We start from the raw sequence: 14,823 nt of genomic DNA, 5'->3' as shown, positions 1-14,823 counted from the left end.
TCCCAAATATTTTAATATGTTGTACTTTCATTTTTCTTCATATCCATGTATTTTTTAAAATTTATTTTGAGACTTTGTCTTTGACCCTTATTTAAATGTTGTTTAATTTCCAGGACTTTTGGATATTTTCCTGTTTTTTTCCTTCTGTTATTGATTTCTGGTTTGATTTCTTTAAGATTAGAAAACTTAGTCTCCATGGCTTCAAAACTTTCGAATCTGTGTATTCTGTGTTGGTCGGCAGAGTGTTCTATAAATGTCAATTTAGATCCTGTTGGTTGATGATTTTGCTGATTTTCTGACTAGTGGTTCTATCAGTTGCTCAGAGAGGAGTGTTGAATGCTCTGAGTGGTGGATTTATCTGTTTGTCCTTTCAGCTCTTACCAATTTTGGCTTTGTGTATTTTGAAGATCTTTTGTTTGGTGCATGCACTTAGAGCTCCAGTATATCTTTTTGGTGGATTGATCCTTTTATCGTTATGTGATGTGCCTTTTTGTCTCTACTAATTTTCTTTCCTCCAAAATCTACTTATCTGATATTAATCCTCTTTAACACTTTTTTTTAAATTGAACTTTTTATTTTGAGGTAATTGTGGAATTGCATGCAGTTATAAAAAATAATATAGAGAGACCCTGTATATACTTTCCCCATTTCCCTCAGAGATAATTTTTTTGCAAAACATTAGTACAATATCACAACTAGGATATAGTCAAGATACAGAAAAGTTCTCTTACCACAAGAATCCTTCCTATTGCCCTTTTAGAGCCACACCCACATTTCCACCCTACTCCCACTCCAGTCTCTAACCCCTGACAACCACTAATCTGTTCTCTGTTTCTTTCATTTTTGTCATTTTCAAGAATGTTAGATAAAGGAATCATATACACAGTATGTCTCCTTTTGGGATTGATTTTTTTTACTCAACCTGGTTCCCTTGAGAGTCCAAATTTTTGCACGTATCAATAGTTTGTTCCCTTTTTGTTTGTTTGGTGAGGAAGATCATCCCTGAGCTAACATCTGTGCCAATTTTCCTCCATTTTGTATATGAGATGCCACCACAGCATGGCTTATTGAGTGGTTCTTAGGTCCGCACCCAGGATCCAAACCCACAAACCCCAGGCCGCTGTAGGGGAGCACGCAAACTTAACCTCTACACCAGTGGGCCAGCCTTGATAGTTTGTTCCTTTTTATTGCTGAGTATTATTTCTTGATACGGATTTACGACATTCTTTTTTTCCATTGCCTGTTGAAAGACTCCAAGGTTTTTTCCAGTTTGGGGCTACTATGAATAAAATTGCTATGAAAAATCATGTAGTTTTTTAGTAAAACATAAGTTTTCATTTCTCTGGGATAAATGCCAAGAGTGCAGTTGTTTTTTTTTTTTACTGTTGAGTTTGAGAGTTCTTTGCATATTCTTGATATCTGCTCTATCCTTCCTTGATTGAATTACTTTTTCACATATGTCAAAGTTGAACATATTTGTGTAGATCTGTTTCTGGTATTTGTCTCTTTTTCCTTTTATTGCTGTCAGGTTTTGCTTCATGTATTTTGAGGCTCTGTCATTTGGTGCATACCCATTTAGAATCCTTATGTCTCTTGGTGGATTGATCCTTTTATCATTATATAAGGTCCATCTTGTAATTTTCTTTGCTCTGAACCTGATATGAATATAATCATTCCTGTTTGGGTTTTTTTATGTTTGCGTGATACATCTTTTTCTGTTTTACTTTCAACCTCTCCATGTTGCTGAATTTGAACTGAGTTTTTTCTAAATAGGATAGAGTTGAGTCATATTCTTTTTTCATTCACTCCATCAATCTTTACCTTTTAATTGATATATTTAGACTATTTATGTTTAAGGTAATTGTTGATATGTGAGGGCTTAAGTCTGCCATTTTATTTATTTTCTGTTTCTTTCCTCTTTATGGTTTCTTGTTTCTATTTTTTTGCCTTCCTTGGGTTACTTAGTTACTTGAACATATTTTAGGATTCCTTTTTGATTCAGTTTTCATACTCTCTTTTGTGTGTATTCTTTAGTGTTCTTCATGAATGCTGTTTGTATTACATTACACATATGTGATACTGGTATCAACATCTCTTCCAGTGAAGTGTGGAAACCTTGTTTTCCTTTGGGTCTCTTACTTTCTCCACTTTTATATGTCATTGTCTTGCATATTAATGCTGTTATAATTTTCATATCAGTCACCAAATAGGATTTATAGAACTAATGAGGAGAAGGGTAGTCTATTATATGAACCTATATTTCTGCTATTTCCATTCTTCCTTCCATTTACTTAAAGAGTCTATCTTTTTCCTTCAGTCAGTCTTCAAAGACAAGTCTGCTAATGACAAATTCTTTTACTTATCCTTTGTCTGAGAATGACTTTATTTTCCTTTTATTCTTGAAGAATAGTTTTGTTTATGCTTTTTGGGGTTTGTTCAGCTTCCTGAAACTGTGAGTTTGTATCTTTTACAAAACTTGGAAAGTTTTCAGCCATCATTTCTTCAAATACCTTTTCAACCCCACTCTCTCTTTTCTCTTTCTGGGCCTCTAATGATACCAGTGTTCAGTCATTTGCCGTTGTTCCACGTGTACCTGAGGCTCTGTTCATTTCTATTTTTCAGTCTGTTTTCTCTCTTTTGTTCAGATTTTTATCTTCTTTCATCTTCACTCTACTTGAGACCACCCAGTATTTTTCTTTTATTGTGTTTTTCACCTCTATAGTTTCTGTTTGTCTTTTTTTAATTGTAACTTCTATTTCTTTGTTGAGATTTTCTATTGTTTCATTTGTGAAACAATAGAACTTGTAATTGCTTGTGGAATCACTTTTCTGATGACTGCATTAAAATCCTTATCATATAATTTCAACGTCTTATTTGTCCCAGTGTTAATGTCAGTTGATTTTCTTTCCTTCGTATTGTGATTTTCCTGGGTTTTGGTATGACAGGTGATTTTGGATTGTATCCTGGACATATTGGCTCTTATGTTAGGAAACTCTGGGTCCTATTTACATTTTTTTCTTTTAGTAGATGGTCATCCTGTTCAAGTTTAGCATGCAGGTCCTGGCATACTTTGTGTGGGTTGTGGTTCCAGTGACAAATTTAATTTTCAGAGCCATTGTGGTGCTATTCAGGTCTGCTTCATGTATCTCATTTCACTCAGGCTTCCTCTCCTCCCTGATGGTATTGCTTAAGGGGTGCAAAATGAGTTACTTCTCCAGTCTGAGCTGTGTGGTGTTTCAGGCCCATGGGACTGGAGAGCACTTCCTGGGCCCTGTGCCTGTTGTGGCAGGATCCCCCTTACTGGTATTCCTGGCCATTCAGTGTGTCTGGGCTGGGAGAGACTCTGAGGCTCTGCAGGAAGGAGAGCACTTTCCAAGACAGGGCCAATTGTGGCAGAATTCAGTTCCCTGCCAACTGTATCTCTGGGTTGGCAAGGAGAGTTTCAGGCATGGTTTCATTTCTTCTTGATTTTTAAGATTTTTCTTCTGTGTTCTCTTTCAGTGGTATTATCGTAGTGCTTAATTCACCCTGTGGTTCTTTTAGTTTAGTTTTCATTTCTTCATATTGATGTGATTTTTTTCTTTTATATCACATTATTCCTTAGTTCTGTCGTGTCTTCCAAAATCTTCCTTTTCTTCTGTTACCTTTGTTCTGAGATTCCCTATTTCTGATTTACTTGTTCTTTCATGGCTTCTAGTATTGTTTTAAAAAAATATTTAGCTCAATTTGAAATTCATTTATAATTTTCATTTGTTAGCAAATCTTTTGGTGTACTTTCTTTTTCATTCTCTATAGGGACATCATTCTTGTACACATGTACTTGCTCTCTATTAATAACTTTGTTTAGTATTTGACTGCAATTCTTTTCTGTTGCTCATTTTTTTAAAAGTGAAACTAGTTTTCCTATACTTGCAAGAGGGAGAAATAGGCCAAGACAGCTTTTCGTGCTTCAGGAGGTCTCCATGCGTTTTGTTTTTGTAGGATGATCAGAACTATGATCTTGTGCTTTCTGAAATGCCTTCTCTACTTCCCTGCCCACACTTAATTTAATTTTCCTTTGCCTTTACTATCCTTGATCTGGTCAGTTTGGATGTTATTCCCAGCAGTTTCTCCTCAGTATAAGGTTTATTTTGGAAGGGAAGTTTGGTGTCAAGAGTGTTAAGTGCCCAGAGCTTATTGTATCATGATCCCCTTGTAATCATCGGCAAATTGGATCTTGTGGAACTCCCTCTTAACTTTTAACTACTATTCTCAAACTGGCCCTGCTTTCCAGCAGGTCAGTGGTTTTGAGGCTCCCTTGTTCTCAAAGCTATAAGAAACCACTTGTCTTCCCTCTGCTTCCTCACTCACTGGTGCTGATAACCAACCAGTTCTTCTAGATGTCAGTAGTTTGTTCCTATCCACTTATATTCGAAGATTCATGGGGGATATCTTATCACCTAGTTTTGTTGTAGGTATTCCCTGTAGGTCTTTAATTTTCCCATCCAATTAGCTCTGTTTTTATGGGAGAGATTGGGAAGATTTTTTTTAAAAAAGCAAAATACAAAATGTGTCACTGCCACCATCATATTCCCAAAACCCCTTATCTGTCTTTCACCTGATTTTAGTATCCATTAGTATCCTTACCTGAATCCATTATTTCACTGGGGGTTGCAAACTGGTTATTTGGAAAATAATTTTCTTCTTCTGTTCATTCTTTCTTTATACGTGCCATTCATTTTCTTCTTTTTAATGGGTGCTATTTAGGTACTTTGAAAAACAGTTCTACTGAAAAGGCATGATAAAATGTATTTAAATACTTCAGAGTAAGGAGTTAATGTAATAATTTCAGTAGTGGCAATTGTTTGGCTTTTTAGTGTTTTTTGCCTTTTTCTGAATCATGTTATGAACATACGGCTTCTATGTTTAATGTGTTGCACAGTCATTGGTCTTAATGATGTTCAAATTACTTAGTCTTTGTGTATTTTTAGCATGACCCCATTAAATTTTGAAATTTTTAGCTCACCTTCAACATTCTTAACCCTAGGTGTGAAATAAGCCATTTTTACAAGAAATTATTGGGGAATGGCATTTAGAAGTGAATATTGGGTACAAGAGGTGACCTTTTTAATTAAATGTTATTGCTTGCAGGTGTTTTTCAGGGGACAGAGCTAGGAAGAAATTTTTCCCAGTATATACTAGAAATCACCCCATATCAATACAGAGATAGTGCCCACATTTTTTTGTATGGCTGAATACTGTCAGATTGTGTGGCTGCAGCATAGATTTTTTTTTTTTTTAAAGATTGGCACCTGAGCTAACAACTGTTGCCAATCTTTTTATTTCTCTGCTTTATCTCCCCAAATGCCCCTGGTACATAGTTGTGTATCTTAGTTGCAGATCGTTCTAGTTGTGGCATGTGGTGGGACACCGCCTTAACGTGGCCCAACGAGCAGTGCCATATCCGCACCCAGGATCCAAACTGGTGAAACCCTGGGCCGCCGCAGCGGAGCGTGCGATCTTCACCACTCGGCCACAGGGCTGGCCCCTGCAGCATAGATTATTAATGTTCATGGACATAGTGGTTATTTCTAACCTTTTACTATTAGAAGTGATGTAACAGTGAATCATCAGATTCATGGATTATTCCGTACATATGTAAGGGTATCATTAAATTGCTGAAAGTGGCATTGTTGTATTAAATGCCACTACATGCATATGTAATTTTGCTATTCTCCTTCACAGAAATTGTAACATTTTGCACTCCCACCAGCAGTATATAAGAGTATATACACCTACAATTACCCAACCCAAAGTGTTGTTAAACTAGGATGTTTATCAGCTAGTTGAGAAACGATATTTCAGTGTAGTTATAATTTGTGTTTTCCTCATTATGAATGAGAGTGGGCATCTTTTCTTGTACTTAAGAGCTATTTGTATTTTTTTATAGTCTTGTTCATTTTCCTGCCCAGTTATTGGTCATTTTCTTCATTTTTAGAAACTCTGTGTTAGGGAGATTCGCAGTTTAATGTTGATAAATTTTCAAATATTTTTTTCCTAGTTCGTCATTTGTTTTTGATTTTGCTGACAGGGTGTTTTTCCAAGTGAAAGCTTTTATGTTCATGTAGTTAAATATTGTTCTTTTCCTGTATTCTGCTTTGGTGTGCATTTCTTTAGTTTTTTTTTTAATTTGTTTTCTTGCTTTTTTGTTTCTGACTTCCGTGTCCCTAGTAGAAATTATGGTCATTTTGCTTGTCCTTTGGTCACCTTATAAATTAGTCTTTATTTCGAAGTTCATTTTGTATATTTCTTGAGTATTTTTGAGTATTCTCATTTCTAATTCAGATTTGTCCATCTCTCTCTGAGTTTTGTATTTCTGATTAATGGTGTTCTTTCTCATCTGTTGTTGCATTTTCCCTTCATATTGGAATGTGAATGTCACAGATTTCCCATTCTTCACAACTGGATTTTTCAGGTGTACTTTTTTTCTGCCAGAAAGTTTGGTTTCTCATGTATTTGTTGGACTTGTTTTATAATATCTTTATTTGGAGTTTGGAATTCTGTTTTTCTCATTTATGTTTCTATATGTTGGATTTTTCTGGACCTGCTGTTAGTAGATCTCATGGGAGAGTGAGGAGGAGTTTGGTGGCTTTAGTGATCTCTCCATAGAAGGTCTTCTTTTGCTGTGGCAATGGTAGTTTCTTTGATATATGGTTATTTGGCCCAGCTCCTTCTGATTCTTCAATTCCATCTTGTTTAATCAGGGCCTTTTTTCATCAGCTGCTTCCATCCCTTTACAACCAGAAGTTACTTTCAGGGGACACCCCTGCCTCCCAAGGTGCCCCCCATCTCTTCCAGACATGGTACCTTCTTGAGACTGCCATTTCTGGTCCCAGGTACTTTCCAAGGCCCTTCCTTTTAGCCATCTGTTGCCAGTGCCCTTACCTGCCCTTGGTAGTTCACTCTTGGGTGCCCCTCCCCTCCTGGAGTGAACCCTAACCCATGTTATTCTTCACACTTCGTTCTTCCACATACTCCTGCTGGACTCTGCTAGTGTGGGCTTAGTTATTCATACTCCAGATTACATGTCACTTGGAGTTTGCTGCTAGTTTAATCTAGGCATAGGTTATGGGTATTTTTATTGGATTTTCTTTCCTTTTTGATCTGGTTAGGTTTTGGGAGATGTGAATGGGATGTGATCCATGCAGCTACCACTTTTATGTTGGAACAAAGAAGCTTTTTTTTTTTATTTTCAGTTTTCTAAGTAGTTGTATTCTTAATTCTTGTTGTAGAACATAACACTTAGAGGAAGAGAAGAATTTTGTTGAGTAATTGTTTTCATTATATAAACTGATAGTAACCCCAATATTTTAAGTTCTAGTTTTTTTTAAAGAGAACCAAAGAAATAGCTCCTAAATAATAGAGCCAGACTGGTCAGAGTGACCACTCCTGGTCTGCTACTTCCATCAGGGTCTGTCTCCTCCACTCAAGGGCACCCTGCATCTTTCTCTTCAGGTGTGCCTGGTTCACTTAGGTTTCAGAGCACTTCTGCAGTGTGAGAAGGTTTGATTATCACCCATTGTAGGGCAGCTTTTTTGCCCTGACAGAGGGCTCTGGCTACAGCAGACTTCCTTTTTTCTCTTGCCAGCCACCCAAAAGAAATTACCTAAACTGTATGATTTCTTTCCTTCCTGAGAGATGTGCCTGCAAATTCCATGTCCAGATTCCTGTTGTATTTCTTTATCATTTCATCTAGGTGAGTGGTAGGTTTGCAGAAACTTAGGGGTGAGGAGGATGTTAGAGTGTCAGGCAAGGGAAGTAGCGAGACACTGGAGAGAGCCAAGAAGTCTAATAAAGCTGCTAACCCTTGTCAGAAATAATGGCATTGCACCAACAAAAATGCAGCATTTTGGTAATAGAAATTATATACTGGAATACTAGAATATCAAAAGCTAGAATTGTAATTATGGTTGTGGGAAGTATGATGTTCTCTGACAAGGTTCTGGAAAGAACTTTTCAAATAAATATTGAAATACATTATTTCACCAATTAAACGTTCTTTTTTTTTTGTTTTTCTAAAATCTTCAAATTTTTTAGCTGAGTATATGTTAAAATAATGCGTACCTGATTATTCAAAGAAGCATGCCAAAATTGTTCTTAATGAGCTTGCATTTTGTTTTTAGAGTGAGTATAACAAGCAACATTGTAACATGACTTTTATCACATAGGTTTTAGGAATTCTAGGGATAAATTCATTCTTTTAAGATAACTCTGTATGGCAGAAATATCAGTATAATCCCCCATTCCCCATTTTACAGCACACACTATTGGTAAAAGTGTTCCAGTTTGTATAAAAATTGTATACTTTTGTATTACTGCTATTAGATGTGTAAGTTGTTTGTTTGTTCATTTGTTTTTCTTTTGTCCTTAATCTGTATCACCTTTTCTCCCAAAGTTAAATCAGGAATGAGTAGACTGAGAGAATAAGGAAGTAAAACATATACCCGAAGACATCTGGAGTTAATTTTTTCAGATTATTTTCTTTCAGTCATTTTCAGTGCATGGGATTTTGGCTTTGAATTTTGTCTTTTGTTTGTTACTGATTATGTATTGTGAATATGCCATAGTTTACATAATTATTTCCTATTGTTGGACACTTTAGGTTTACCAGTTTTTACTTTTATAAATAATACAGTGATGAACATAAACTTTGATGTTTTTAAAACTGTTTCCTTAAGATAAATTTGCTTAAGTGGAATTCCTATATCCTAGATCACCAGGAATCAATCTTTAGGGTTCCTGATATTAACTTGTAAGTTGTCTCTTAATATGGTTTTAATACAAGTCATACACTTATGTTAGTGCTGGTTGTAACGAATGCCAAACTAAAGTCAGGATTATATTTTTTCTCATTAGGGAGTTCTGGGAAATTGTTCATTCGTTTACAGATGAGCAGAAAAGACTCTTCTTGCAGTTTACAACGGGCACAGACCGAGCACCTGTAGGCGGACTAGGAAAATTAAAGATGATTATAGCCAAAAACGGCCCAGATACAGAAAGGTAATTACTAAATTGTGACTATATACCGCAAACCTTGCATTCTATATCTCACACATGTGGACCGTAAAGTAGCTTCTGAGCACTTTTATAATTTTGTATAGAAATCTCCAAATCATATGCAAAATTAGTTCACAGAATATTTTGTTAATATTATTTGAGGAAATTTTTAAACACTGGCCTCGTTAAAAATTATTATAGGATTTACTTGATTTGTAACTTTGCAAATCGGTGTGATTCATTCAGTTTTTGGTTCAGAATTTTTTAATTGAAAGCCATATTATGTAATCTTTTTAGAGTAGTTAAATTGAGGCTCAGACTGTCTGTTCAGCACTAGATTATGCCAGAATCCTCAATTTCATAATCTTTGACTAATTTTGTTCTCTCTCTATTGTATAAGTTAACTTATTTGGCAAGTAGGGACCGTACATGAGCACTAGCATACAGGCATAGCTTGTTTTATTGCAGTCCACATATACTGTGGGGTTTTTTTGTTTGTTTTTTTGTTAACAAATTAAAGGCAGGACCCTCCAGCAAAAACATTATGACTCGCTAAGTATTTTTTAACTAAGGTATGTACGTTGATGTTTTTTAGACATAATGCTAGTGTATACTTTATAGACTACAGTATAAATAATTGTTTAATGCACTGGGAAACCAAAAACTTTGTGTTACTCGCTTTATTGCAATGTTCACTTTATTGCTGTGGTCTGGAACTGAACCTGCAATAATCTCCAAGGTATGCCTATATTTATTGGTTTAAATGCATAGAAACATTTCTGTTAGTATTCTACATTATCTGACATATAATGTATTAATGTAAATTTATTTATATTTATGGAATAATTTACATAGTCATATTGCCAGAAATATTTCTCAGCAGCATCAAAGAGTACACCTCTATAGTGGGGATACTGATACCCACTCTGTAGGTTTATTATGAGAAGATTTAGTTAAATGAACTCTAAGGGTTAAGTACCTAAACAATATCTGGTATGTAGTAATAACTCGGTGGTTGCAATATGTTATCATCATTGATCATCATGATTAGCATTGAGTAACTTAAAACATAAAGACAAATTGTTACTTGGTTGTTGCATGATGAAAGCAAAAAGTTTATGACTTGCATTAATGTGTAGTCTATATTGCAAACCATCTCAACTATATTTACCATCTAAAAGTAGAATCATTTAATACTGAATGTATTTCCCATGACTTATTTTCCTGTTTTTCCCCTTTCTCTCTATTTAGGTTACCGACATCTCATACTTGCTTTAATGTCCTTTTACTTCCGGAATATTCAAGCAAAGAAAAACTTAAAGAGAGATTGTTGAAGGCCATCACTTATGCCAAAGGATTTGGCATGCTGTAAAAAAAAGTGGAAAAAAAATGAAAAAAGAAAAAAAGGGAAAAGAAACGGAAAAGAAAATTTAAAATTTTAATAAATAGAACAAGAGGGATAAAATTGGTGGTGATAGTGTCCCAGTACAAAAAGGCTGTAAGATAGTGAACCACAGTAGTCACCTATGTCTGTGCCTCCCTTCTTTATTGGGGATATGTGGGCTGGAACAGCAGATTTCAGCTACTTATATGAACAAATCCTTTATTATTATTATTTTTTTTTGCGTGAAAGTGTTACGTATTCTTTCACTTGTATGTACAGAGAGGTTTTTCTGAATATTTATTTTAAGGGTTAAATCACTTTTGCTTGTGTTTATTACTGCTTGAGGTTGAGCCTTTTTGAGTATTTAAAAAAATATATACCAACAAAACTACTCTCCCAAGGAAAATATTGCCACCATTTGTAGACCATGTAACCTTCAAGTATGTGCTATTTTTTGTCCCTGTATCTAACTCAAATCAGGAACTGTATTTTTTTTTTAAAAACAATTTGCTTTTGAAACTTGAAGTCTTGAAAACAGTGTGATGCAATTGCTGCTGTTCTAGTCCCCAAAGAGTTTTCTGTGCAAAATCTTGAAATCAATAAAGATGGAAGGGAGAATGTGGAATGTTTAACTGCAGCCCTCAGAACTTTCCTTTAGTAACAGCACAACAGATTAAAAACAGCTCATGTCACAGTATGTCGTCTTCATGTGTCTTGCAACGAACTGTTTCAGTAGCCAGTCCTCTTTCTTAGTATATGAAAGGACAGGGATTTTTTTTGTTCTTGTTCTTGTTCTTGTTCTTGTTGTTGTTGTTGTTTTAAGTTTACTGGGGAAAAGTGCATTTGGCCAAAAGAAATGGTAGTCAAGCGTATTGCAAGAAAGTTAGGAAGTTTGTTTATTATAAACACAAAGCATGTGAAAGTGCACTTAAAATAAGTTTTTTATTAATTACTTATTAGCTACATTTTAAATAGACAATCCAAAGTCTTCCCTTCATGTTGCCATCATCTTGTCTAATCTGCCATTTTATCAAGGCACATGATCAGTGTTGCAATATAATGGAAAAATGGCTACTGTGCCTTGTTTTACTTAATGATACAGTAAGCAAACCTGGAAATGAATGGAACTATTACTTTTAAGTCCTATTTACATTGTATATCCCCAAAGATTAAATTTTACTTCAAAAAAAAGTGTTAAATATTGCTTTCATGTACTCTGGAAAAGTACAAATAGGTTTAAATTACTGGACATTCAGAAGTAGTAGTTTCCCCTTTCTAGTCTTCTGTGTCTGTGATGTTAATTTCTCTTATTGCAATATAAAATAAAAGGATTATGTATTTTTAAGGAGAGACATATTGATATATCCTTTTACTACAAGCTACAGCTAATGTGCTGAGCTTGTGCCTTGATGATTGTTTTAACTGACTATGACAGATCAACGTGATGATTTGTTTGAAATTGGCAGGAACAATACAGCTTTCAAATCATTGGAGGGGAAAAAGGATGTCTTTCAGGATTATTTTAATTCCTTTAGTAATTGAGACAGAACTGTTATGTACCATAATGCTTAAATAAAACAGTGACATATTTCACCATAATTTAGTGGATAAAGAAGACAATGCTTTCCATATTGTGATATGGTAATATGAGTTTTTTCTGGGCCAGCCTTTAGAACACTGTTAAGGTATGTACACTACCTTGATGGCAAGGGACCCTTATGCTACTACAGTCATCTTAAAGGGCCTCTCATCCATGTGCTTCTTGTGTAAAATGAAAGTGAGAAGAGAAATCAAATACTCGGGGGCATTTTATATAATAAATTCGTGAAGAAATTTGTGCTCTTCAGTTCTCAAGTTTTATTATCACTACAGTATTAAAGTTCTAAAATTGTAATAACATATCTGTATGAAATTTTTGAATGGTAATTGAGTATAGGTTATCACATATAGAATTCACATCAAATAGACTTTTAACAAACAGTTGAAAATAAATCTACCCTTAAAAATATTTGAAGAGAAAAAAGTCATTGGTTGTCCAGAATAGCTGTTCTCACTTGCGTAGTAATTAATTATCCTGGGCATGTTACCACTTCCCTTTTCATTACTGTATACTAGAATGTCACTGGACAATATCTTAAGGAAGAGGAAAGCAATAAAAATTTTGACTATAGTGGGTACTCCCTCTACCCCAAGTGTCATGTCATAAAGGTACTTTTTTGCTCAGATACTCTCACATATTTTGGTTTTCTCTGAATCAGCCCACAGTCTGCAGGAAGCTCTGGGAGGAAAAAATGAACCATAAACTAAAATAATTGGCTTTCTAAATGAAATATAAGCTGTCTTTTACATTTTATTATTATAGAAAATTTCAATCATATAATGTAAAAATGCAGCCTACAGCCAAACTTTTCTGGATCCTGGCAGCTTCAGCAAATGATTTAGATTTCCTGACCCTATATATTACGTTCCTGAGCTGTGGTTAATTGTGTGGTAAAATCCAATTACAACTTCCCTAGCTTTATTTTAGGATACATACCTATGTAGGGTGATACATATCAAAAAGAAACTTGAAAATGAGGCTTCAGACAGAACTAGCTGGTGTTATTCATTCCTCCCTTGGCACATATATCTTACTATAAAGGATAGATGATTGTAACCTGGCAACATCACTCCCTGTTCACGTAAAAACACGACTGTGCTGGTATTCCAGGTCCCCTTTAAGGGTTTTCTCAAGAATTTCATCAAACTATCAGAGGAAGGAGTGTCTTTCCAAGGCTACTCTATCTGTAGTCTTGATCCCTTTACCTGCTTGCCATAAATATATGTAGAATATATTCCACCTTCCACCAACCTCTATGAACCATCTCTACCCTTCCTGTCTCTTCCCTGAACCACCGAAGAATTCAAACAGCTTCCATTTGCTCCTTCTCTCTTTTTTTTTACCCATAGTGTCAGTCCATAAAGAATTTTTGGGGGAAGATAGACAGTGTTACAAGTGCAGATTCCCCAGGCTTTCACCCCTTCCTTGTTGAAATCCAGAGGGTTGGCATTTGTTAACCACTGCAAGAAGATTTTGATGAAGATGTCTCACTCTGAGAAATGCTGCTGATCCATTGCTGTGCCACTGAAAATGCTCTCCTGAAGGATACACATCCTCCTAATTGCCCGTAAGAACTCTTCAACCTTGACAATACCTTGAACTTAGTTCGGCTGCTACTCTGCTTCCTTTTTGGGTTGGATGGATACTACTATAATTCTGCTTAAAGTTCTTGTCTGTACTTACTCAATTCTCTCTGTTCAACCACTCCTGAAGATTCTTCTCCAACTCTGTATCTTCTGCTCAGGCTCTGTCCCCAGGATATCTTTGAGGTACCTCAAAGTCAATACACCTAAGAACGAAACCCTTCATCTTGCGTCTGTACTGGGTTTTGTTTTTTCTTAAAGGTATGGCATTAAACCCAGTCATTGAAATCCCTCATCCCTCAATTGTCACAGCTTGTATCAATTTTTTCCCCTTGAATCTCTCCAGTCATTCCTCCCTCATACTTCCCATCAGCCCCTGATCCTCTGATTGGCCTAGACACTCTTAGTAGTAGCCTCTCCTAAGGTATTTCTGTGACTCTAATCTCCTACCTCCTCTTCTAATTTTTATTTCATTCTGGTAAAACACAGTTTTGCTGATTTAAATATCTTCTACCTCAAAACTTGTTTTCCTTTGAATAAATCTCCAAGCCTAGCAGTCAAAACCCTCCTGTAGAGTGGGCCTCACCTACATTTCCAATTTTGCTGTGTATTACAGGCACTTCTCCCTGCGTCGTCACTCATCTCCACTTTTGCTTAATTATTTCCTTTTTCTCAAATACCCTTCAAGACCAAATTTCAAAAGGCATCTCACCCATAAAGACTTCAACAACCCCCAAAGTGCCTCTGTAACCTCATAGCAACCCACATGGTAATACAGTATGGTGGGGCATGTTTCTTGTTTGAACAGTGAAGAATCAGTGGGGTTTTTTTTTTTCCTGTTCATAATAGTTACCTAGAATGTGAGCGGATTCCTGGAAGACTTTTTTTTTTATCTTTGTGCCTCTCCCATGTAGTTGCATAATGACTTTGTAGAGGTTTAGCTCCATCTTTCCACTAGCTTGTCTGAGTCACCACTTGATGAAGGATTGAAAACAACTCAGCATGCAGTAGAATGAAGCTTCCTATTTCTTCATTAAAGATGGCCTCTGTCTCCTTATCTCTCCCCCTCCTCTAAAAGTTTTTATTTTAAAATTTTTGAATAGTGGCTAAAGGACTTGCTCCTTGAGGAAGTGGCTCCCCAGAATCACTGGCTGTCATTTCAAATGGAAGTGTGGAAAGGGGGAGGATGAAAAGAACAAAATCCTTTAGATCAAGATTTT

At 35.7% G+C, this 14,823-nt stretch overlaps 1 protein-coding gene across 10 annotated transcripts in view; it reads left to right on the top strand.

Annotated features, from left to right (window-relative positions):
* Positions 1 to 12,317, top strand: part of UBE3A (ubiquitin protein ligase E3A) — a 95,342-nt gene extending 83,025 nt beyond the window's left edge. For all 10 annotated transcript variants that reach the window (XM_014844401.3, XM_044763317.2, XM_014844403.3 and 7 more), the window contains 2 exons: positions 8,896 to 9,039; positions 10,288 to 12,317. In XM_014844401.3, coding sequence (XP_014699887.1) covers positions 8,896 to 9,039; positions 10,288 to 10,408 — 265 coding nt within the window. In that variant the 3' untranslated portion in view covers positions 10,409 to 12,317. The remainder of the gene's footprint in view (positions 1 to 8,895; positions 9,040 to 10,287) is intronic.
* Positions 12,318 to 14,823: the final 2,506 nt, after the last annotated feature.

The sequence above is a fragment of the Equus asinus genome, chromosome 2 (genome assembly GCF_041296235.1).
Source record: "Equus asinus isolate D_3611 breed Donkey chromosome 2, EquAss-T2T_v2, whole genome shotgun sequence".
NCBI classification, from domain to species: domain Eukaryota; kingdom Metazoa; phylum Chordata; class Mammalia; order Perissodactyla; family Equidae; genus Equus; species Equus asinus.
This window is presented reverse-complemented; position numbering and strand designations above follow the sequence as displayed.